The 25,559-nt window shown below is 34.7% G+C and overlaps 2 protein-coding genes across 6 annotated transcripts in view; one reads left to right on the top strand and one right to left on the bottom strand.

Moving 5' to 3' along the window:
- Positions 1–13,525, top strand: part of SYCP2 (synaptonemal complex protein 2) — a 59,108-nt gene extending 45,583 nt beyond the window's left edge. Inside the window, exons 29-39 of the mRNA XM_027559053.1 lie at positions 328–523; positions 1,644–1,834; positions 8,318–8,408; positions 8,709–8,849; positions 9,380–9,510; positions 10,544–10,638; positions 10,734–10,833; positions 11,409–11,467; positions 11,605–11,683; positions 11,785–11,841; positions 12,700–13,525. Coding sequence (XP_027414854.1) covers positions 328–523; positions 1,644–1,834; positions 8,318–8,408; positions 8,709–8,849; positions 9,380–9,510; positions 10,544–10,638; positions 10,734–10,833; positions 11,409–11,467; positions 11,605–11,683; positions 11,785–11,841; positions 12,700–12,774 — 1,215 coding nt within the window. The 3' untranslated portion in view covers positions 12,775–13,525. The remainder of the gene's footprint in view (positions 1–327; positions 524–1,643; positions 1,835–8,317; positions 8,409–8,708; positions 8,850–9,379; positions 9,511–10,543; positions 10,639–10,733; positions 10,834–11,408; positions 11,468–11,604; positions 11,684–11,784; positions 11,842–12,699) is intronic.
- A 9,097-nt stretch (positions 13,526–22,622) lies between these two features.
- The window catches only part of PHACTR3 (phosphatase and actin regulator 3), a 205,178-nt gene continuing 202,241 nt past the window's right edge, over positions 22,623–25,559 (bottom strand). For all 5 annotated transcript variants that reach the window (XM_027559049.1, XM_027559048.1, XM_027559050.1 and 2 more), the window contains 2 exons: positions 25,411–25,487; positions 22,623–23,325 (listed from right to left, as the gene is read on the bottom strand). In XM_027559049.1, the coding sequence (XP_027414850.1) occupies positions 23,310–23,325; positions 25,411–25,487 (93 nt within the window). In that variant the 3' untranslated portion in view covers positions 22,623–23,309. The remainder of the gene's footprint in view (positions 23,326–25,410; positions 25,488–25,559) is intronic.

The raw sequence follows: 25,559 nt of genomic DNA, 5'->3' as shown, positions 1-25,559 counted from the left end.
CAATTGTAAACAATTTTGAATTCTAAAATTTTAAGTGAAATATGGGAACTCTGATTTCCCTAAACTGGAAATCATTTTCTTTGAACCATTATAGCATTTTATTTGTATCTATTAGGATATTTATGGTCTCATAGTCTCCTGTGAATTTGTCATATGCTTTCTAGTATATTAGAAAGTCTTCACTACTCATGTTGAGGCCCCTGTTATACCTGTATGTAGTGAAATAAGGCATTTTATAAATATTTCAATGTAATTTAAATTGTTTTATGTGTCCAAGTATAAATCATTTGCATTCATGAATAAGTTGAAAGTTATCAATATTTTTAGGAGAAGATTCATTCCAGAAGCAAAACCATGAAACTGCCAAAAAAACAGCAGAATTCCTTCACTGCCAAAACACAAAAGGATGTATCAAAAGAATGGAAAATTTCATCTCTCCTGAAAAATGCTGGAAGAGATAATAGTCTTGACCCATCTCCTGTGTCTTTATCTGGGAGTCCATCATCTATAGAAGTAATGAGATGTCAGTGTCATTTTTTTCTTCTAGTTGAATATTTAGATGATTTCCCAGGCCCTTTCTATATTATATCTCTATGTGAAAACACAATTTGAAGACTAATTTTGGGGGGTATATTTAAGATTTCTACTAGTCAAAACTTCATTTTTATGTTAGTTAATGCTAGTAACTTGGTCTTGCTAAGTCTAGTTGGCAACAATATTACTGTGACACTAAAGTTAGGAAGTTAAAGACCAAATACATTTTCCAGATAAAATGGAAATAATTATGGGGCTTTCTGTTTTCTCATTTTTACATTACATTGACAAAAGTCCCCAAGGAATATCATGTTGATTCTGTAGACTCACAGTGGATTATCTTCATAAACAATTGAGGCTTTGCTTTTATTTAAAAATAACTGGCAAAGAAAAAAGTTTTCTCTGGAGCTCTGACATAGGTATATGTTTTTCAAGTATAGAAACTATAAAAATAAGTATCTAGCTTTAATACCTTTTTCCTTTTATGGATATTTTAAAGCATTTATAAGTGTCATTTTAGCTAAAATTGAAGGTTTATACCAATTAATGTACATTTCCTCTAAAGTAGTTATTTTGTTCTTTTCTAGAATGTTTTCATAATGCTCAAGACCACTGTCATCTCAGACAGGCACACATTCAGAAGACAGTTGCACATGCCCTGATTTGATCTGAAAACTATCTTTCTGAGAATTCTTTACACTAAGACTTATTTCAGTCATGAATTTTCTCATCCACATATAAAAGATTTAGATCAGATGATTTCCCAAGCTATTTTACCATAAAATTCTGTGACTTTAATATCTCAGTACTGCCTATGGTGTTAGAATACTCAATAATTATGTTGATCATTATAGTATAGCCCATACTATAGATATTTTTGTTTGAAAATGTTTGAAAGTTCTTATTGTTACAATTATGTTTTAAATTGAGGAATAATTTTTTAAAGTCTTATATTTTATATATAATTTTATCTTGATATATTCAAAGTTTATCCTTTCTAAATACAGCTAAAATTTGGGAATTTGCTAAATTATTATATTTTTAGAATTTAATACTATTTCTTAAGATGTCAACTGTCATCTCTTTTTGTATTTTGTGAGGCAATATAGGTGTAGAGAAAATAACAGAAAGGGACTTTACTCAGGATTGTGACTGTGTAGCAGAATCACCTGATCCAAAAACTTCATCACCTGAATCCTTAAACAGTGGAGTTGGAGGTCCAATAAAGTCATCCAAAAACAGTGAGAAAAATTTACTGTGTACAAGAGAAAGTTCATCAATTGCACAATCATTATTTTTGGTAAGAAAAAAAAATGTGTGTATATATATTTTATCAGATATACCTGAAGGAAGTAAATCATTTGCCTCTAAATCAAATACACAGTGCTTGTCTACTTAAGGTTCTGAGTTTGGTCTTGGGGAGAGAGGAACTTACCAATAAGTAAAATAGCCTCAGTGAACTAATAGACTGATATGTTCAGGAGGACAGTGCAGTGATATGAGAACTACGGAGTACTGATAAGAATTCTGTAATAGAAACAGTCCCTTCCAAAGAGGTATTACTTGTTTGTCTACCTGTCAGAACTGCATTTCCTAGACTGGAATAGGCTTCTTCCTGCAGCACAGGCACTTCTTTCAGGTTTTACCAAAACTCAAAATCTGTACACTTTTAGTTACTAAATCACAAGTTGACAAAGAATGTAGTTGAAACAGTATGACCATAGCATTTGCTTTAAAGATTTATAGAGGAACTTTACCTATTAGTTTTAAACAGTATGACTATTAACTTAATGGTATATTGAAAAATTCTTTATTCTGCCACTGATATTGTTATTTGTACCATTTCTTATTGATAAAATATGTACATATAGTCAAGTCTTTTAAAAAGACATTAGATATAGGGATCAAATATGGGTCAAAGTGAGGGTAGCTAAATATATAATGTCTACAAGTAGTAGTTTATAGTTTGAATTCTTTTTTAAGTTGTTTGTACTTCAGTGTCAGTTTATAATGCACCCCCCCACCACCTCCAACCCTTTTTTTGGCTTAGGTTTTATAGATGGCTTGATTTGGAAAATTTTGAAGTAGTAATAAAGTTACAGAACTGATTGCCAAGATAATATAGTTCATTATAACTGAGTCTAGCTGAAAGTTCTGAATTAGAATTACATTAAACCCTGAGTCCACTGTTTGCTAGCTGTGAAACATTTTATAAGCTAATGAATCCCTCTGCACCTCAATTTTCTCATCTGTAAAACAAGGCTATGAAAAACTAAATAGACTGATTATGTAAGCATTACCTGATACATAGTAAATCCTCAAATATATTATTCCCCTGATATGTGCTAATCTCTGAATACAAAAATGGAATTAAGGAAGTTCAGCACACCTATAGCCACAATCTAAAATCTCTGAAAAAGCCAGCCAGCCTTCTGTCCCATGATTTTGAGTCAAGTGTTTTGGTTTGTTTTTTTTTTTAATATTTTAATTTTTTAACTAAAGGATAATTGCTTTATAGAATTTTGTTTTCTATCAAACCTCAACATAAATCGGCCATAGGTACACATATGTCCCCTCCCTCTTGAACCTCCCTCCCATCTCCTTCCTCTTCCCACCCCTCTAGGTTGATACAGAGCCCCTGGTTGAGTTTCCTGAGACATAGAGCAAATTCGCATTAGCTATCTATTTTTCATATGGTAATGTAAGTTTCCATGTTACTCTCTCCATACATCTCACCCTCTTCTCCCCTCTCCCCGTGTCCGTAAGTCTGTTCTCCGTGTTTGTGTCTCCATTGCTGCCCTGAAAATAAATTCTTCAGTACCATCTTTCTAGATTCCATATATATGCATTAGTGTACAATACTTCTAGGCTCTAGGTTCATCCACCTCATTAGAACTGACTCAAATGTGTTCCTTTTTATGGCTGAGTAATATTCCATTGTGTATATGTACCAAAATTTATTTATCTGTCGATGGACATCTAGGTTGCTTCCACGTTCTAGCTATTGCAAATGGTGCTGCAGTGAACATTGGGATACGTGTGTCTTTTTCAATTTTGGTTTCCTCAGGGTATATTCCTAGGAGTGGCATTGTTGGGTCATATGGTGGTTTTATTCCCAGTTTTTTAAGGAGTCTCCATACCATCTTCCATAGTAGCTGTATCAATTTACATTCCCACCAACAGTGCAAGAGGTTGCCTTTTCTTCATACCCTTGCCAGCATTTCTCATGTGTAACCTTTCTGATGGCCATTCTGACTGGTGTGAGGTGATATCTCATTGTAGTTTTGATTTGCATTTCTCTAATAATGAGGGATGTTGAGCATCTTTTCATGTGTTTGTTATCCATCTGTATGTCTTCTTTGGAGAAATGTCTGTTTAGGTCTTTTTTCCACTTTCTAATTGGGTTGTTTTTCTGGTATTGAGTTACATGAGCTGCATGTGTATTTTGGAAATTAACCCTTTGTCAGTTGTTTCATTTGCTATTATTTTCTCCCATTCTAAGGGTAGTCTTTTCACCTTGTTTATAGTTTGTTTTTCTGTGCAAAAACTTTTAAATTTAATTAGGTCCACTTGTTTACTTTTGGTTTTGTTTCCATTACTCTAGGAGATGGGTCATAGAGGATCTTGCTTTATGTCACCGAGTGTTCTGCCTATGTTTTCCTCTAGGAGTTTTATAGTTTCTGGTCTTACATTTAGGTCTTTAATCCATTTTGAGTTTGTCTTTGTGTATGGTGTTAGGAAGTGTTCTAATTTCATTCTTTTACATGTAGCTGTCCAGTTTTCCCAGCACCACTTACTGAAGAGGCTGTCTTTGCCCCATTGTATATTCTTGGCTCCTTTGTCAAAAATAAAATACCAATATGTGTGTAGGTTTATTTCTGGGCTTTCTATCTTGTTCCATTGGTTTATATTTCTGTTTTTGTGCCAGTACCATACTGTGTTGATAACTGTATCTATGTAGTATAATCTGAAGTCAGGAAGGTTGATTCCTCTTAAAACCTCCATTCTTCTTAAAACCCCTTTGGCTATTCATGGTCTTTTGTGTTTCCATATGAATTGTGAAATTTTTTGTTCTAGTTCTGTGAAAAATGCCATTGGTAATTTGATAGTGATTGCATTGAATCTGTAGATTGCATTTGGTAGTACAGTCATTTTTGCAATATTGATTCTTCCTACCCAGGAACATGGAATATATCTCTCCATCTGTTTATGTCATCTTTGATTTCTTTCATCAGTGTCTTATAATTTTCTGTATACTATTCTTTTGTCTCCTTAGGTAGGTTTATTCCTATTTAATTCTTTTTGTTGCAATGGTGAATGAGGTTGATTCCTTAATTTCTTTTTCTGATTTTTCATTGTTAGTGAACTGTTTTTACTCCTGCAGTGTTTTATGACCTTTTATTCTGTTTAACCAGTAGTTTTCACAAAGCATATATTTCAAACAAAATTTTATATGAAACTTTCAATGTGCCAACTGTAAAAATGCAGCTATACTGTTTAAAGCAGATAGGTCTGAACCCTGACCTACATACCTTCCCTCTCTGATAATCCCCCAAAGGCACCTTTGCAAGACTCTTAATTTCTACAGACCACAGTTTAAAACCCTTTGTGATTGATTGATTAGACAGCCATGCCATGGTCCTTTCTTGGTATTGCTTCATCATCCTTCCTTTCCCTGAATCCTTTCTTCCGTTAGTATCCCATGTTGCAAATCTCAGCACATAAGTCATCCCCACTCACCTACTTTGATGCTGTTTGCTAGATGAAATTTTGTTACATATTTATTGGCTGGACATTTATAGGAGACACTGTGTTTCCAATTTACTATTGACTCTTCATTCTAAGTCTCTCAGTCATGTACAACTCTTTGCAACCCCATGGACTATATCGAGTCCATGGAATTCTCCAGGCCAGAATACTGGAGTGGGTAGCCTTTGTCTTCTCCAGGGGATCTTCCCAAGCCAGGGATTGAATTCAGGTCTCCCACATTGCAGGCGGATTCTTTCTTTACCAGCTGAGCCACAAGGGAAGTCTGACTCTTCATTAGGTATTGGAAATTTGCTATGTAAATTTGTTGTACCAGCTTACACTCTCCAGCAATGCTATGTGATATTGCTCATTTTTCTACTGTGTTTTAGTTTTTTCTTTTTTGGCAATCTGATGAATTTAAAATGTGTCTGACTTTAATTTGCATTTTTCAGATTGGCCATTTTGTAAATTGCCTTTTTTTAATTTTTAAAACTGTATTGTTTGATTTTTCCTATAAATTTGGAGTTCTTACTATATGTTGGATATTAATTATTGGTTATATCCAATGCAAACATTCCTTTTCTAGAATATAGCTTGTCTTTTCACTTAATTAAATCAAAATGTGAAATTTACCAATCTTTTGTTCAAGAAATCCTTCCCTCAGTTATTGTCATAAATATATTTTCTCTACAAATGTTAGTTCTAAATTTGAGGTTTTTCTGTTTTTCTAGGCTTCCTCTTTTTGCATATGGATAGTGAGTTAGTACAATGTCATACATTGGATAACTGCTCCTTTCTCCATCTGTGATGACACTTGGGTCACTGCCTTGGCAAGCTCATGGGTCAGCTGTTCGCCCAGTAAAGTATAGGATAGTACCTCTCTCTGTCTCTGTGCTAACACAGCATTACTTCAGTTTGTATATTAATAGTTTTATGCATACAGTGGTTTCACCACCCCCATCTTGACCCTCCTCTCATACTTCCATATTATAATACACTTCCAAATTATAAGCCCTGTACTTGGCCTATATAGTTTAGAATTAGTTTGTTTAAGGAAAGAATTGCTTTTTACCAATACTGAGATTTCTCATCCATATATTTCATTTTTCTCTCTACAGTTTGGTCTTATTTCCAACAAAGTTGTGCAAAATCTTCCACAAAGAAAGTTATACTTCTGCAGTGCTTTATTGGCTTTTTACTTTACTGTATTAAAAAAAAAAAACTTAAATTGTTTTCTGCATTTTTAACTTTTTGCTTTTGTATAGAAACACTGTTGATTTTTATATCTCCCACATCCTTGGCAAATTCTATCATAATTACCTGCTTAAATTCTCTTGAATTTTCAAAATAGGTAATCAAACTGTTTTTATGGTCATTTTCTCATTTTCTCTTCCAATCCTTATTATATACATGGTCTTTTCAAGGTGACTCTGACATGTGGAGCAATGTTAAATAGATATCGTACTAGTATGTATGCTTATCGATAGTTTTTAATAGATACTTGTTAGCAAATTAATGTTCTAATTGTTTAAATGCCTTATTTCACTTATGAATGGGTGTTGAGTTTTAGCAGTGAACTAGTTATTCCCTCAGAATTTAAGTAGTTTTACTTTAATGTCTTTGTATTTTTCTTTAGTTTTTTTTAACTTCCTTTGGGTTTCTGTACGTCTTGTTCATTCATAGCACAGTTAAGTATAATACTGTTGTGAATAGAAGTAATACACATGTGGTACAGTTGACCCTCTATATCTATAGGTCCACATCTTTGTCAGCCAACCATGGATTCAACCAACTGTGAATCAGTACTTCATATGTAGGACATGAGCATCAGTGGATTTTGGTATTTGCAAGGGGTCCTGGAACCAGTTCCTCCTATCCCCCACAGATACTGAGGGGAGAATGTACTTGTGCTCAGTTGCCAACTCTTTTCAACCCCATGGACTGTAGTGGGTTACCATGCCCTCCTCCAGGGGATCTTCCCAATGCAGGGATCAAACCCAGGTCTACTGCATTGCAGGCAGATTCTTTACCATCTGAGCCTCCAGGGAAGCCCAATTGCAACAGCTATTCAGATGTAAACAGTTATACTTCAGGAAAAATTTATGGAAATTGAACCTCCAAATATGAAAGTCATATGGTACTACAGCCAGTAAGCTTTCCTTAAACTAAAATAGTTCTTAATAAGAATCAGATTACAGGCCTTTAGTAATAGTTATAATAATTTAGTATTTTTCACCTGTTATCTGAAAGTGTGATGTTTAAAATATGTAAGATGGTTTGATCATAGAAAAAAAGTTGAAATACTTACAACGAGAAAGTCTTAAATAGGCTATCGCTTTAAACCACTGACTTACATATTTATAATTAAGACTTAGTGGTTTCATGATTATATAGAAATTTGGTTGAGTTTTTCCACTATAAAAGTCAACCAACAAAAAGATTAATATTTAATAACCTATAAAATACAGAATGTTAATACAGAATTATAGCTTGGAGTGGGCTGGGTTTTGTTTGGGCTATACCAGCCTCCACTTAGGACAGGTTGGTATATATAGACTGAGTAGAGAAACATCATTAACTTAAGTATAGAAGGGGACTGGAAATGGACACAGATTTTCAGAAAACAGGAAAAAGACTAATTTGGCTAACACATTTGTATTTGAATCAGTAAGACATAAGGTTAGAGGACAAAGATGTGGCTTAAAGATATAATTTGAAGGAAGTAGTTTAGACTTTTCTTTGGCTTCCCTCCTGACTCAAAGAAATCAAACTCCTAATAAGGAAGAATTGAAAAATAGGATTAGTTTTAAAAAGCAGCTCAAAACTATTGCTGTAATTTAAGATTGAGGTTCACATAAGGATTTAGGAAAATGCATAGCAGTGTGAGAGATTAAAAAGGGATAGAAACAATGCGAGGAAAAAAACCAAATTGATAGCATTTGCAACTTACTGTCTATAGAACTTGAGAGAGATGGTCAAAGGTGTCCAGGAGTACTTACACAGAATGTTTTTCCAATTCTGATACTTATCTTAGAAAAGTCATTCAGCATCTCCATTATCCACGTCTAGTGAAGAAAGAGAGAAAACATGGTATGGCATGCCCAGTGACTCCACACATATGTCAGGTTTGTGGTCAAAGACTTGCTTTTTAAAAAACGCATATTAATTACTGAAATACTACTGTGAAATTTCACCTAAAGGAATTATATTTTTATAATTATACCATTATTCAATTTAATGTCAAAATTATATAGGATTTAATGCAGTTGTCTAAAACTATACAAACGGAAACAAGGGCTTTTTTTTTTTTTTTTTTTACAGTTAAAAACCCATATAGTATTTTATTCTATATTTACATAATATATATATATATATATTAGGTATTTTTTATTAAGATTGTAGCACTGTTATTTACTGTTCCTAAGGCTGTATACAACATCTTAGTCGCAAACGAATGTACACGGAAGATAGTCTAAATAATTCTGGTGAAGTGGAAGAAGAAAGAGCAAACTTGCTTCCCAAAAAACTCTGTAAAAGCAAAGATGCAGATCATCACACCTACAAAGGTAGGTAGATCAGATGTCTATGTCAAAATGCAATTAATTTGGAAAGTGGTTTCTTCAATTTTGAGTGACTTCTTTCATAAAACAAATTCCTTTGTAAAGATAACTTTGGATAGATCCAAGGAGGATGCTTTATCACAAAGTTCACTGTATTTTACTGTTATAGTAAGCATGATTTTACTCATAAATCTTCCTCATCACTACCATATATAGGCTTTACTACAGTATTAATTGATAGATTAGCATATCACTAAATAGTTGGGTTATTAATGTGCAAGTAGTAAAGAATTAGTTTTTTAAAAAATCAATCCAAATATGTTCCATTTTAATATTACTGTTTCTGCCTTAATTCCCATGCTGAAAGGTTTTTTATAAGTCAGAATATTTTAAATGAAAAATATGCCTATGATTTATAATCCTTACATTACATATAGAATCTGAAAATAAGACATTGTTCTTAGTCTCATGACAAAGAAGGTTAAATTTGTAACAATGCATATCTTAATTTTAGCTGATTGTCTTCATTTTTTTAGTGTCCGAAAGTATATCTCCATTATCAGCAAATGACTTTTCTATTCCTTTGGAGAACTGGGAAACTGAAATTTCAGATGTAGGGATGATGATGTGCGAGCAGCTCAATACAGAGTTTCAGAGGAAAGTTAATGTGAGTTGTCATCCTTTAAATTATGATAATATGCCACACTTTCTACTAGACTGTCAGTTCAGTTAACCCTTCGGCAACAAAACACCCATTCATGAACTAAGCTTTCCTCATGCACTGGTAAAAAGCTGGAATGATTTATGAGCCAAGTTTTTCTAAAATTTTATATTACCCATATTTACCTATGGGTTCTCTCTGTCCTATTTTCCTTTTCAGTTTAACGTTTTGAGTCTTCTGTGATTTTTCTTTTTTCTGAACAATTTTCTGTTTTTGCCTAGTCTTTAATACATTTTTAAAATCTCACAGCAGTAACTGCTTGTGAGGGTACTATATAAAGTATAGAGGATGAACAGTCTCAGTCAGAAACCCATTTCGTTTCACCAGTTCTGTACTTAAGTTCCTTAGTTATTGTGGTTCCAGTGAGGTGATATTTGCAAAAATACTTTCTAAAATACAGTAATTCTAAATTACTGTTTTATCCACTCATCTCTTTTTCTCACATGCCTGTATTTAGACAGTTCTTTTTCCCCTCCTGTTAAGACATTTTCCTGCACAGGTTATCAGCTCTCTTTCTTTGCTTTTTTCTTTTCTTCATGGGTAAACTCTGAAATTATTTAAGATTCTGTAGATTTCTTTTGAGTTGATTTATCCAAGGTCACCCTCGTCTAAACAGAGAAGCCCTGATTTGTACATTCTGCATATCTGTGACTAGATGTGGATATGTTTTATGGAAAATGGTAGTAATTTTGAGTGTGACTCCTGGGCTGTGTTCCTGAAAAGAACTATAATCACTAGCATTTTGGTAAATGTAATGTACTTATGAAAATAACTAGCAATTCCAACCCTCAGTCAGAGCCTTCCTGGTGGGACTGAGCTTATTCATTAACACTTCAGTTTAAATCACTTGACTTTTTAATTTTTCACTGTTCTAAGTTGTTAGTCATTTATATTTCATGGAAAAGGCTTTGGTCTTAATATAATCTTGGTTAGATTATTTTGTAAAGATTTTTCAAGTTAAAAAATGAGTGTTTTTCAGATACGCCACAAAATGATGGATTATTTTACTAAACAGACTTGGAAAACAATTCAACAACATATAAAAGCAATCAACCAGAAGATTCAGGAGTACAGGTCTGTGCTAAAAATCCCTTCTGAAATATCCTAGGTGCTTTGTATTCTGAGTGCTGTCATTTTTTTTAAAAAATCTCATTTTCTTTCTTTAATAGGATCAAAAAACTTGACAAGTTCCAATTCATCATCATAGAGGAGCTAGAGAATTTTGAGAAAGATTCACAGTATTTAAAAGATTTGGAGAAGGAATTTGTGGTTTGTGCTTATAAGAGTTTAAAAATAATTGTAAAACCTCATTTTTAAAGAGCTGCACTCAGGACAACTTCTATTAACCTTCTACTTTTAGACTATACCATAAAGGTTTTTGTTTTTTAGGACATAATTTAGTTTTATCCTAGATTTTTAGTTAGTTTCATGTACATACACTAAAAATACAGACTTAAGTTTATGATCAAGGGGGATTAACATACTACTATATATAAAATGGTAAAATAACAAGGACCTATACAGCCAAGTATATTCAATATCTTGAAATAACTTAAATGGAAAAGAATCTGAAAAAATACATGTATGCATGTGTAACTAAAATCACTTTGCTATATATATATCTGAAACATTGTAAATAACTGTACTTTAGTAAATACATATATATAAAGTTTATGACTACCTTTTACAGGGAGAAAGTCTGAAAGAGTTTATGACATCTGCAATATTCTTAGCATATAGCCAAGTTGTTTTTTAAATTAGAAATAAATATAGTAAATTCTACTGTTTAGTTTTAATTTTTAGTCATAACTACAGTGTAACTAGTTTTGTACTTTTAAATTTAGGACTTTCGGGAAAAGGTATTCCAGCAGTTCAGTGCCTATCAAAAACGTGAACAACAGAGGTCAGTATGACATTCTTAATGATTAGAATATATAACAAGACTTTTTGGTCAAAAAATTAAAATTATATATACTATATTATAGTAATTTAATTTGTTAAGTACCGAAGTAAATGCACAGGTAACTTTCATTATTTTAGACTTCACCTTTTAAAAGCTTCATTGGACAAGAATGTCTTCTACAGCACTGATTGTGAAGAAAATATTGTTACATCTCAGGTATAAATTCTGTATTTTTGTATGTAATCTCTCAATATTGGTTAGTCCAACTTTTTGCTGTGAACTAAGTAAATTCCATGGAAGAAATTATTTATTCACAGATGTGTTTGATGAAAGAAAACATGAAAATGCTGCAAGACAGACTTCTTAAGGAAATGGTAAATCAATATCTAGTTTGGGTTTTTCAAATGGAATGATCAGTCATGCTTTTTATGTGTTTAAATGAGAAATTCTTCCACAGGTCTTTCTTTTTGGATTGAAACCACTGGGGTTCTTTTAGTTCTTTAAAATGGGAGCAAATTTATAGTAGAAAATAGGGGTGATTTTAAATGAGTGTCTCCTTAAAAGAAAGAGCAATTTAAAAGGAAGCTAGAATAATTATTTCCTTGTATGTATCTAAGCAAGGTACACCACAGCAGTCTTGCTGTGTCTTCTGAAGGAGAAGGGGTGTCAGGCAGAGCAAGAAAGAATTTTCTTTTACTTAGATTTGAGGATACAATTAGCTGATTTTGCAGAGGTCTAGTAGACAAGCAACTGGATTCTGGGGGGAAGAGCTCGCCAGGGTGGGGAACAGGGAAGGTGTCTAAAGGTGCCGTCCAAGGGAAACATGCCTTTGGTGTTTCCTCAGAGATAGAGGCATTTCTGTGTATACTACAGGATATTTTAATATACTTTGATTAAATTTTAATAGAACCTCAGTATGCTGATAGTAGAGGCTAAGACGATAGTTGTTACTAAGCCAGTTTAGCTGGAAGCACATAAGCTAACTAACTAGACTGATCCTTGTTGAAGTTCTTTTCTAGACTGAGGATTTAATATTTAAAGGAAGTAAAAAATTTCATTGATTTGGGGTTTAAAATTGATCTCTCAGTTGATCATCTAAATATATATCTAAAATATCAGTAATAAGCATATAGTTCTGTAGATACCTAGGAACAGCCTTTAGGGGATTGGATAGGATGATAGTTTTACAGTGAATCACTGTTCAAAGTGATATTTTTTTTTCTTGGCCACAGCAAGAAGAGGAGCTTCACACTGTACGCAGAGGACTGAGGTCATTATTCATGGCTCATGAGAGAAACAGTCTTTGATGTCTAGTTGTTCTCAACAAGTTTTATCCAATTATTCCTGTTTAGCTTAGGAAATACCAGAATAGCTCTATAAAGAAAAGACATGTTACCCAAGCAAGAGTACCTCTGTAGAACCCTCTAAATTTAAAGAACTGTCTGTCCTCTGCTGGATAAGAAAGAACCTGTAATCACCATAACATGACTTAGCCCCGAAGCCTTTTGTCTGTGCAATACTTTTTTCAGAAAGCTTTGGGAAACCAATCAGTAGAAGGAATTGGCTTACTTTTATAGTAATATTTACATGAGACAAATATTACCAAGTTAACTATATTCATACAACTAGTTACTAAAATCTATCATATAAAATATATTTTAAATGCAAACAGTTTGAACTAAATATATAAAGTATTGTTAAAATTTACTAGTTTAGAACATGGTTCAAATAATAAAATTTAGTGATGCATAGAAGGGGACGAAGTCCGATTTAAAATGCTTACCTGAGTGTACAGCAGTACTTTCAGCATACTGTTGGAGAGAGTATTTATTCAGCGGTGGCTCCATTGTATTAGAAGGCACTAAGTAGCCTAACAGAGTTACCATTTTAATTCTAGGTAGGCATATTATTAACTCAAGCAGGCTGTTTTGACAAGTACTTTTTAAGCCCTAGGGTTCACTGTAATATTTTGCTAGATTAATATATGAAAATGAATACATATTTAGTTTGCTTTAATTGTGTAATAAAGTTGAAATAAATGCTGTAACTTGATTGTTATACAGTTATTCTATAAATCATTTTGTTTGAATATCCTCCAGTCAGACATCTGAAGTATACCATCACACCATCTCACTTTACCAGTATTTAAGTACAGTGGTAAAAGTGGCTTCTTAATCTAAATAAGCAAAAAAAAAAAAAAAAAAAACCTTTGCATCATAGCTTTATTCCACTGTTAGCATCAGCTAAGATTTATTGATAGCATAGCAGAAATTCTACTTCAGGAAACAGTGACAAGTCTGCTATAATATTAAAACAACTCAGGAGTTGTAACTCTGTGTTCCCCCATGAGACTTCAAAATTAATCCATTATGCCACACATACTTTTTTATCTCCACCCCCCTTGGCCAGACTCCAAGACCTCTAAACCCATGCTGATTCCCATACTGTTTTGTATGTGTAATCCCACCCAGGTGCCCGCTTTCTCCCAGCTCTTTAAACCATTCTGCTTTGACCTTGTCATTATCAGTAGTTGTGCCCTGAATCTCACTTCAGATGTTGATCGTCCCACCCTGCTTTCTAGAGTAGTCCCAGGCTGTTTACTCCACTACTGTCTGCTATGCTTGTTAACCCTCTTGTCCTTCCTTCCTTGCCTTACCGATTTTAGAGTCCTTAGTCCTAGACAGTACTCTCACCCTCTCACCTTTCCTCAGCTTTTTATCTACTAGTTCAAACCCTTCATTCCACAACTTGAACATCACTTGAGAAAAACAAATATGTGGTCATAAATTTAAACCTTAATTATATTTCTTTTTTTTTGCTTGCTTTTTTATTTTTTAAATTTACAATATTGTATTGGCTTTGCCATATATCAAAATGAATCCGCCAGAGGTATACATGTGTTCCCCATCCTGAACCCTCCTCCCTCCCCCCTCCCCATACCATTCCTCTGAGTCGTCCCAGTGCACCAGCCCCAAGCATCCACTGTCGAGCTTCGAACCTGGACTGGCGACTCGTTTCATATATGATATTATACATGTTTCAATGACCACATATTTCAAATGGCTATATTGCATTGCTCAGCAATCCTTATCCTGCCCTGTTTAATTGCCTGTACCACATTTCCAGAGCATTATTGTATATCAGTACCTCTTTCCTTAATTCTTTACCTTTTAGGGTATGGCCTTACCTCATACTTTCCTCATCTCTTCTCCCTAAAATCTAACATGTTACCTGCATCAATACTGCCATTTCTGATTTCCCACACGTTTCAACAGCAGATAACCCTCATTATTTCAGGACAGTCTAATCACCTGGAGGTACTCTGAATCCTGTTGTCTTTGACTTCTCCCTATTGGTGTGTATAGCCCACGCTTATTTAAAAACATTTTTTTAAAATGGACTTTAACATCACGTTCCTTTTTAACTGCTGCCCTTCATATGTAATTCTCAACCTAGCTTTACACAGAGCATAGCAAGAGAGTTTTCTCTAGTTACTATCTCAATTCATACTTCTTACTTGCTCCTTACCATCCCTCATAGAGTCCAGCTTCTATCCCTATAATTTCACTGAAACAGCTTTTATCAAAATCACCAGTAATTTTACCAAACCTTACCTCTGTTGTCTTAGCTTCTCAGTGCCATTCCATGGTTAAAAACCCTTGGCTGACACAGATTTTCCATTCTTTCTTATCTTATTCCTAACATCCCTTTTACCTCTTAAGACTAGGAATGAGCTCCATATTATTACTTTTCTTCAATCTAAACTTTCTCCTTAGGTGTTTTCATCTGGTACCAATTAATAACCATTTCTATATTAATAACTTCTAAATGTAGAAACATTCTGACCTTTATTTTGGACATTAGTGTGTTATATACATTGTTTTAGGGCTTACGTGGCGGTTTAGTGGTAAAGAATCTGCCTGCTAATGCAGGAGATGTGAGTTCAATCCCTGGGTCAGGAAGATCCCCTGGAGGAGGAAATGACAACTCATTCCAGTATTCTTGCCTAAAAATTCCACGGACAGAGGAGCCTGGTGGGCTGCAGTCCATAGTGTCTCAAAGAGTTGGACATGACTGAGCAACTAAACATCATATACTGTTTTACTGACAGTTTTAATAAACATCTCAATTCTCCAACTCTTGCTTTCTCAGCAGTCTCTCTCACCACCAAAGGGGGAAAAAAAAAGATAAACCTCTTCTTCCATCTCAGTAAATGTCACTTTTATCCACCTAACTAGACAAGCCAAAACCTAGGAGTAATTCCTGATTGCCTCTTTTTCTTTGGCCGGTTAATTGATCAACAAGTCCTGTAGATTTTACTACCAAAAGATGTTCTACAAATATACCTACTTTGTCACTTCCACTGTCACTACCTTTGACAGTCGCAGCATTATTTCTCATATGGACAATTTCAACAGCCTCCTAAATAGCTTCCCAGCATTCATACTTGCCTTGTAATTTACAGCCTCTTATTTACTTAGCAGCCAATATATTCTCGCTAATTCATAAATTATACCATGCTTATGACTTCCGTATGTAAAACTCTCCAGTGACAATACATTCTTAAATAACCAATGGGTCAAAGAAGAAATCACAGGAGAAATTAGAAAATACCACGAGGCAAATGAAAATGCAGCATACTCCAAGCAGTGCTCAGAAATTTATAACTGTACATTTATATATATATATATTTTTTTTTAAGAAGTGAAGAAAGATCTCAAGTTCATAACCCAACTTTAAAAAACTAGAAAATGAGTGAATATACCCAAAAGTATCAGAAGGAAGGAAACAATAGATATTTTAGATTTTTTAAAAAGAATAGAAAAACAGAAAATCAAACCAAAAGTTGATTCTTTGAAAATATCAAGAAAATTGATAAGCCATTTGTTAGACTAAGTAATAGAGACTAAAATTTCTAAAAGCAGAGTTGAAAGATCTGAAAACTAAAAATTACAAAACACTGTTGAAAGAACACTTAAGTGGAAAGACATCCCATGGTCATCCCCTCTGATTCTAAGACTTAATATTGTTGAATGGCAACAGTCTACAGATTTAATGCAGTCCCTATCAAAATCCCAAGTCCTTCCTGCAGAAATGAAAAGGCCAGTCCTGAAAAACACATGGAAATGGAAGGGATCCAACATAGCAAAATAATCTTGAAAAAAAATAATAAAGTTGGAGGATTCACAGTTCCCAATTCCATACTACTACAAAGCTAAATTAAAATAATGTGGTACCTACATAAGGACAGACATACAGACCAATGAAATAGATTTGAGAGTCTAGCAATAAACCTGTTCATCTGTAGTCCAGTTGAGTTTCATCAGGGGTACCTAGACCATTTGATAGAAAAATAATAGTCTCTTCAGCCACTGGTTTTGGGAGAACTGGATAGCCACATGCAAAAATGGGACACCCTTACCTTACACCATATATAAAATTTAAATGGATCAAAAACCTATAAGAGCTAACACTACACAACCTATAGGAAAAAAAACATAAGAATAAAGATTCATGACGTAGGATTTGGCAATGGATTTTTAGATATGACACCAAAAACACCAACAACAGGGGAAAAAAAGCAATTTGGACTTAAGAAATTTTTTTTTTAAAAAGGATTTTCATGCAAATAATACTTTCATAAAAGGAAAAAAAACTACAGAATGGGAGAAAATATTTGCAAGTCACATCTCATTAGGGTCTAGTAGCCAGAATATACAAAGAATTCTTATAGGTTGAAAACAAAATGCCAAAAAACCTAATTAAAATATCAGCAAAGGACTTGAACCACCATTTCTCCTGAGAAGACACACAAATGTCTAACAAACACACAAACACACTGAGCATCATTAGGAAAATGGAAATCAAAACCATAGTTAGATCCCAACTTTATACCCACTATGATAGTTAGAAACCAGAAAGCAAGTTTGGCAAGGATGGGCAGGAATTGAAACCCTTGTGCGTCTTATTTTTGGCGGAGGGTCGGGACAGGGGAATATAAAATAATGCAGCTGCCATGGAACACAGTTTGGTCGTTCCTCAGTTAAACAATTACCATGTGACTCAGCAATTCCACTCTTAAGTTATATACCCAAAAGAACTGAAAATAGATACTCAACAAATACTTTTGTACAGGAATATTCAAAATAGCACACTATTCACAATAGCCAAAAGGTGGAAACAGCCCAAATGGCAATCAAATAAGTAAGCATGTAGTATATTTATGTAATGGAATATTTTTTAGCTGTAAGGGGAAAGAAGTATTGATTAGCCTGACAGTATGGATGAATCTCAAAAACATGTTAAGTGAAAATAGACACAAAAGGTCACATGTTGCATGATTTAATTTACTGTAATATCCAGAATGTATAAATTCATAGAAACAGCAAATTAGGCATGGGATCTTCTTCAAGTATGATGAAAATGTTCTGGAACCAGACAGAAGTGGTGGCCATATGAATTTGTAAGTGTGTTGAATATCATTTATTCTTCAATATGGTCAGTTTTATGTTACCTGTATTTCACCTGAATGTTAAAAATAACAGCAAAACAACAAAGAACCTTTTCAGAGGTTTCCTGTGCCCTAAAAGCCAACTTTTATATATTTACTTCTAGAACCTAAAAGAGTGCTTGGAGACATAGGCTTGCACAAAATGAATAAGTGAGTGAGCAGATGTAGTATGTTCCTGGAGGACCAGCGTGCCTTCTAAAACTTTCAGTTCCTCAAATCCTGTATAGTGTTTGTATTTCTATCAAAGTTAATAACAAAGTATTAGCCAGCCAGTCATATGAGCATCTTATTATATGACATGCCTGTACTCAGCTCTAGATACAGAGATAATAAATGAACTATTTCCATGTACTTAAAAATGTTATTTTTAAAAGTCATGTAAAATCACAGGGATTTCTATTTTATTGGCACCTTTGAAAAATTGTGTAGGCAAATCAGATATTCACAGGCTTCATTACCAAAGAAGATAATAAATTTGTAATGGTTAGTTTTTGTTTTTAAAAACATACATTGGGTCAAAAAAGCCAATAGAAATACTCTAAAACAACATTTGCCATGTGGTGCTAAGTCGCTTCAGTCATGTCGAACTCTTTGCAACCCTATAGACTGTAGCCCACCAGGCTCCTCTGTCCATGAGATTCTCCAGGCAAGAATACTGGAGTGGATTTGCATTTCCTTCTCCAGGGGATCTTCCCAACCCAGGGATTGGACCAACAATTCAATATCTTTTTTCTTCAGGAATACAGATTGTTGAATGAGATCTGTGTGTTGTACTGCCTTGAACTGTAGATAACATAGTTTTGGTTTAAGATTTGATAACAATAATTTTCAATAAAAGGAAGTTGGAACAGTGAGTGGTCATACTAATGAAACATATGCCCTTGATATCAGTAGCGCCTTTGTTATTTACCCAACTTGCACTTTACGCATGTCAAAGTACTATTGTCAATGTGAGCTTATAATGAGTTTGAAATTTGTAACAAAATTGATGTTAAAAATTTTAAGCTTAGAAACAAACCTAACTGTTCTGTGTAACTCAGCATCTTCTATTCTTTACTTAAAAAAAAAAAAAAAAAGATTTTCGAGCAGGAGTAGGCAAACTGTCTTTTAAAGGGCTATACAGTAAAAAAAAAAAAAAAAAAAGTTTAAGGGCTAAAAGGTAAATTTAAAGATCTCATGTATGTACTTGTATAAACTTGTCAAATATAACTATTTAAAAATGTAAGGACCATTCTTACCTTGCAGACCATTAAAAAAAAAAAAAGGCAGATCTGGTCTGTGGGCTATAGTTTGCAAGACCCCTCTTTTAGAAGAAACATTTGAAAGTCAGATATCTCTGTTCTTTATTACAAAATTTATTCCTCAATTTATCTTACTGTAGTGAGTTAAAGCAGTTTTGCATTAGCAGAGGTTAATGATCATGTTAATTAACATAGCTAACACTTCTTGATTTTCCCATTTCAGACATATTAAAAAATAAATAAGCATTGTAACTAATGACTTCTATGTCTTACCTGGATCACAGTTTAACACCACGTTGGTGCAGGTTTACCACACTGTGGTCAAATTGTTCCAGAAGGCATTGGAAAGGACATGGAAGAGAGAAAAATTTTGCAGCATTAGTACCGCCAGGCAGAAACTTAAATACTAAACTCTGTAGACATTATTACAGAGACTTAAAAGCCACATGTTCCTGACACCATAGATGCCCAGCACGTGTGGGCAGTAGACTGTGTGGTTTTTATCTAGCATTTAATTCCTTCTTAAAACTAGTCTAGGGTGATGAATTCTGCTTTCTATGGCCTCAGGGCCTAGGGTGAAGCTCTCTACAGATGCTAGAGGTAGTTTTCTTTAGCCATCCCATCACCACCACATAATAACCAAGTCACAGTTAGGTCTGGGTTCATTAATATTGATTAAAATGTCAGTAAGCATGGGAGAATCATAAGTGCCATGAATAAGCACTTAAAATAGAATACTAAGCACTGTTGGGACTTCCTGGAGGTCCAGTGGTTATGGGTCCAAGCTTTCACCGCTGAGGGCCCAGGCTTCAGTCCCAGGTCAGGGGACAAATATCCACAGGTTGTGAGGAGTGGCCATTAAAAAAAAATAGAAATGATCCTTAGTATTGTAAAAATTGGAGCAAGCTCTTAGGTCCTTCCCGTCAGACCTGAAGTAAATTTGACTTTCTGTATTTTCAGTTGTTTATGAGCATCTTCTGAGATGTTTCTTTCACATGAAGAACTCTGAAAAGATATTCTGAAAAAAACACTGGGTAAATAGGTATTGGAATAATGTTGAACTAGTAATTTTAGCAGTATAATTAGAATTTTGCATTTCTGAACTTGACTTTGCCATTGAAGAACTGTGTATACATAGCTAAAATCTGACTTTCAAACTTCGACTGTACAATAGGATACCTTTTAGACTTGTAATTACCTTGTGTTTCCACAAGGTGGACCCTCTATGTTAGCTGTTTTTTTAATCCATTCAGTTGTCCACAGCCCCTTTAAAATTTTTTAAATGTACTTTTTACAAAGTCATAGGATGTACTATTCTTCCTATCATATTGGCTTAAAACTTGATGCTTCTGGCTGTGATTCAGTTTCTTGTCACAAAATTACCAATTAAGTTTAAAAAAAATTTTTAACTCCTTAAAAATAATTTCCTTAATGACTTAATATTGTTACTTTAATAGTCATTTTATTCTGTTAAAATCAAATTGTCAAGTCAATGCACAAGAACCTTATTAATGACTACTAATAGTATGATAATTCAGATACTATATCTAATTGTTATTGAATAAGAATTATTTTTTCTAAGTCTTCAGCTCCTAAGTATATAAATTTTCTCTTCAAATTTACACAATATATGTAAATTTAAATTTATATCCATATGCATGTATATCACCAGTATCATGTGATCAATGAATTGCTTTTTGTTTCTGTTCCTCCAGCTAACTAGGATGAGAGACTAGAGATGTGCCACATCATATACTTACTTAGTGTAGGATTACACACACTTAGGTGCCGAGTAAACATGCATACTTGATTCACAGTTTTAGGTTATCTCAACCTCTAAAATACCTGCTAAGAACATGAAATATGGAAATATAATTTAGGGTAATAGTTTATGATTAATACAAATACAGTAGTAGAAGTTAGATACCTTTGCAAATATTTTGATTACAATGAAAATGTCTTCCAGTTTTATATTTTAGAACCCTTGAGTCTAGAACCAAACCAGACTCTGCTTTGGGTATCTTGTACTTTATCATAAATCTTTATTTATCTATTAGTTGTGCGTCTTTAGTTGGGCAAAAACCCTGAATTTGTGCCCCATCTATCAGATTGTCTTTAACTAAAGCTACAGTTTAGATATATTCTCAGCAGTGATCCTTTTTGCTTTGGGGGCCAGGATATTTCTATGTGATGAAGATTGAAATCTTATTTTTATATAGGTTGGCTCCAATTAATATTTTTAATTGAATAAAATATAAAATAGGAAGCTGCTACTATGTAGCTTAAAACAGAAATTAAGTATTTAGAGGGTTGACTGGCCACAAATAACAGCTTACATATAAAATATACATACATAAATATAAAATATATATATACACACACACATAAATGCTTATAAAATTAAGAGATTGGCTTCTAGTTAGAAAAGATTTAGATATCATTCCATAGACACAGAAATTGAGGCTTAGCGAAGTCAAGCGATTCACAGAAGGTTACACAGCATGAAGAGGCAGAGCTAGAATTTTTCTACCGTACACTGATTTCTTATAAAAAGACTACAGTTCGGCAAACTAACAGTATGTTTGCTTACATCTAGGATTGATCACAAATCCCTTAAGACAGAGTACTGCCACAAGGGCTGAGCAGTGGGCTCCTGACCCACTGCAGCCACAGAGCAGCACAAGAAAGGTCATGGGAAGTAGTGAGGTAGCTTGTGTGGTGAGAAGTCACAGAGGACATTCAGCTGCTCCACAGCTACCTGACAACCACACCCACATGATGGACTGGGCACTTTGCTGGTACTTCACACACACACTTCCCTCCTTTTTCTCATTTAGAGATTCCAATTGTGGTATGTGTGTGTGAGAGAGACTGGGGCGGGGTCGGGTGGGGAGCAGGTGGGAGAGCTTCCGGCAGAGGAAATAAACACCTTGCTGAGTGTTGCAGAGCTGGGATCTGGGCACAGGTTCTGCAAGATCCCAACGGCGTGATGGAAGCACTGTGCTCCTGGACTCAGTGGACCAGGAGGGCAGGCTCATTTTTGCAATGATACTTACTCAAAAGCTAAGTAAAAATATATTCCAGGGAACATTTATTCTTATTTAACTGACTTTCCCCTCTTTGTGCCAAGGTTACCTTTTACGTTTGTGCTGGGATAAATATCCTCTTAGAGCTCCACTCAATCTAAACCTTTGTCTCTTACAACAGAGTCTTATAATAATGTTTGCAAATAAGAAATTAAAAATACTTTTAGAGGTCGTCATTTTCCTTTGAGTAGTTTTTCAACAAGTTGTTACTTATTTCTAGGTTTATTACTCAAATGATTTAAAAACTTAACTTGAAAAGATAATTTGATTTCCTAAGGCACAAACCACAAATACTAAAAGAATTTACAAAACACACAAAAAGTTTGAATTCTCCTTGTATTTGGCTTTTGATGGCTCAAAAATAATAAGATTTGACTTGTTTCACAGATCCTTTTTCTAAAAAAATCTCTTACCCCCACCCCAAGAAACTGTAACACCCAGGTTAATTTCCTGCAATAAGTAGTCATTTAATTAAAGAACAAAATTAACAGGAATCAAAATGTTGCAGCTGTATTTTTTGTTAGACATTATATAAAAAAAGAAAAAGTATAATACAGTAAATCATTTTGTATAACAGGAACTTAAAGAGTTCTCTAATTGTGATGAGAATAAAAAGGTCTTTTCCACATGGTACTGAAGACACTGCGTACACATCCCTTGGTCACAGCCTCAGTGTGGTGACCCTGCACACGCACGTCACCATCCTCAGTCATACCGCAGAACTGCAAAACAAGGCAGGAAGGCAAACAACAGTTTTCTTCAGGTTGAGTCCCTGGGGTCTCTTCTGACCCCAACAGTTGACACTCCTCAGGCCCCAGAGAGTGAAGGGTGTCCTCTGGTCATTCTCTCACAGGTGAGCATGGCCAGGATTTCACCTGTGTGTGTGGTCCTGCTTCTCTGGCAAACACAGCAGGTAGTCATGAGCTGAACTTCAGGAAAGCTCCCTGATGAATGTTCAGTGTTGGTATCAAAAATTAAGCACAATTCTTCTCAGAAGAAAATCTCTATGGCCTGTGGAATCTAGAAGTTGTAAAAAGACAAGGTTATACATATCTAAGTTTAAATTGCAAAAAACTTTCCACAAATTATTCTGTTGCTATTAAAATCTTTGTGGAAGTCCAACATGTAAAACATGAGGATGGACCTGCCTGGGTTATAGTGGTGTACAGCCTCGGAGGGCACCCACCGCTCAGGCCCCATCATAACACAAAAGGAATCAGATGGTGAATTCTTAAGCCTATCTAAAACTTAGCTTGAAAACTGCTAGGTAGGCCCTTGAAGTTCACAAAAACAGCAGGGCTTTGCTGAAGCAGCAGAGGTAATGAACTGATTAACAAATGATTGGATATAGTAGAGTTATAATTTTGTTCTTGTAGAGTTGAAAATGTGTTTGTGGTACTGTTTAATGCAATTAAAATTTCATATGACTAAAATCATTGCTCTGACTTTTAAAAGCTGACATTAAATGCTAAAATGTGGTATAAAAATCTTAACACTTCCTGATGTGTAAGTTTTGGGCTCACTCTTAAAATTCTGTCATCTAAAAAAGCTATCAAGGACTTATGAGAGAAAGTACATATCTTTAGTAGATATCTTTTAATAATGTATAAATAGAAATGTATTAAATATTTTCACATTACCATAGATAGAATATGCAGTAATTACATCTTTTTTCTGTAACACAGGATTGAACATTAAAAATAACTGAATATTTTACAGAGTATTTATTTCCTAAACACTTTTTAGTGTTCTGAACACTCAAAAGTAAGATGATTTATTCCTGCCCCAAAGTGTGCCAGTCATGGGGGAAAACCTTAAACATCTTTAAACAAACTACTTGCTTCATTTTTCCTGCTCTTCCAACCTCTTTTTCCTCCCTTTGATATATTCAAAGTCATCTATCTCATAGGACAGAATTCTGTTTGCCTGCTTTCTATTCCATAGCCATATTACACTTTACAGAGTAAATCTTATAAATAACAACCACAGTGGCCATTTTGTGCCAAACAGAAAAGAAAAGGAGTCCACTGTTGTGGTTTAAGGCAGTATCTCCACTCAGGATTTCCTTTCTCTTTGTGTCTGGGGCCTGAGCATCTCTAGACCAAGGGAGAGATGACAAACAGCTTGTGGCATCAGGCAGTCCTTTGAGGATAAACGTGTGTGAGACCCTCATCATGGCTCTTCATGGACAGGAAGGGGAAGTGCTGGGGGAATATGCCACCTGTGAGCACACTGGCATCAGCAGGCCAACCTGTGCCACCTCTGTTCATGGGTGTGTTCCCCTTGTATGAAAAGTCTTGATTATGGAAGAATCAGCCACTTGGAGACGGGACCCTCCTTTACTTACAGCTGACTCGCAGCATAAGAATGGCACACAGTGATATGTATTTGCTGAAGGAACAAAGGCGGTTTGGAAGAGCTTCAGGGGAGCATGAGCTCGTGTTAAAGATGTGAGTATAAACTTAAATAAGGTGGGCGACAAGTGAGATCAGTAATTTCATAGCACTCCTCTACATATAAATAAATTGGGGGAGGGGCGGGGGCGGGCAGTCTCTCATATTCTGTCTCTAAATACGAGAGAAGGGGAATACAGGCAAATTACCTTCAGTGCTTTGAGACTAATGTCTTTAAATACACATTAACTACTTAAATAAAACAATGTGTAGTACTGTTCTACATCCCACCCTTCACCAAAAGTGTTAGTCCCACAGTCATGTCCAATTCTTTGACCCCAAGGACTGTAGCCCAGAAGGCTCCTCTGCCCATGGGATTCTCCAGAAAAGAATACTAGAGTGGGTAACCAGCCATTCCCTTCTCCAGGGCATCTTCCCAACCAACCCAGGGACTTAAATCTAGGTCTCCAGCATTGCAGATGGATTCTTTGATCATCTGTGCCACCAGGAAAGCCTGCCAAGCCCTATGTGAAACCACAGGAACCAATAGCACTTTCAATTGAGTTGCATTCTGTCTGTTCAAGACAATTCTCTGCAGACATACTGAATTGCTTTTTATCCGAACACAGTGATTTGTGACATTTTTATTTTCTCTTAAAAAAAAAATACCATATTGCAAGTATCATGAAATTCATACAAATAGAAATCCGACCTTGTCAGATGCTTGCTTGATGCATGTACCTCCATTTCATTACTTTTGTATTCATTCAGTTCTTTACGAATTGCTGCCTGGAATTTAAAAAAGAGCACATTATTTTTCAGGACATTAGAAAGCTAGCATGGGAAATGAGTATCATGGTT

Source organism: Bos indicus x Bos taurus, chromosome 13, assembly GCF_003369695.1.
Source record: "Bos indicus x Bos taurus breed Angus x Brahman F1 hybrid chromosome 13, Bos_hybrid_MaternalHap_v2.0, whole genome shotgun sequence".
In the NCBI taxonomy this organism is placed as follows: domain Eukaryota; kingdom Metazoa; phylum Chordata; class Mammalia; order Artiodactyla; family Bovidae; genus Bos; species Bos indicus x Bos taurus.
The sequence above is the reverse complement of the archived record's forward strand: the minus strand, read 5'-3'. Positions and strand labels throughout refer to the sequence as shown.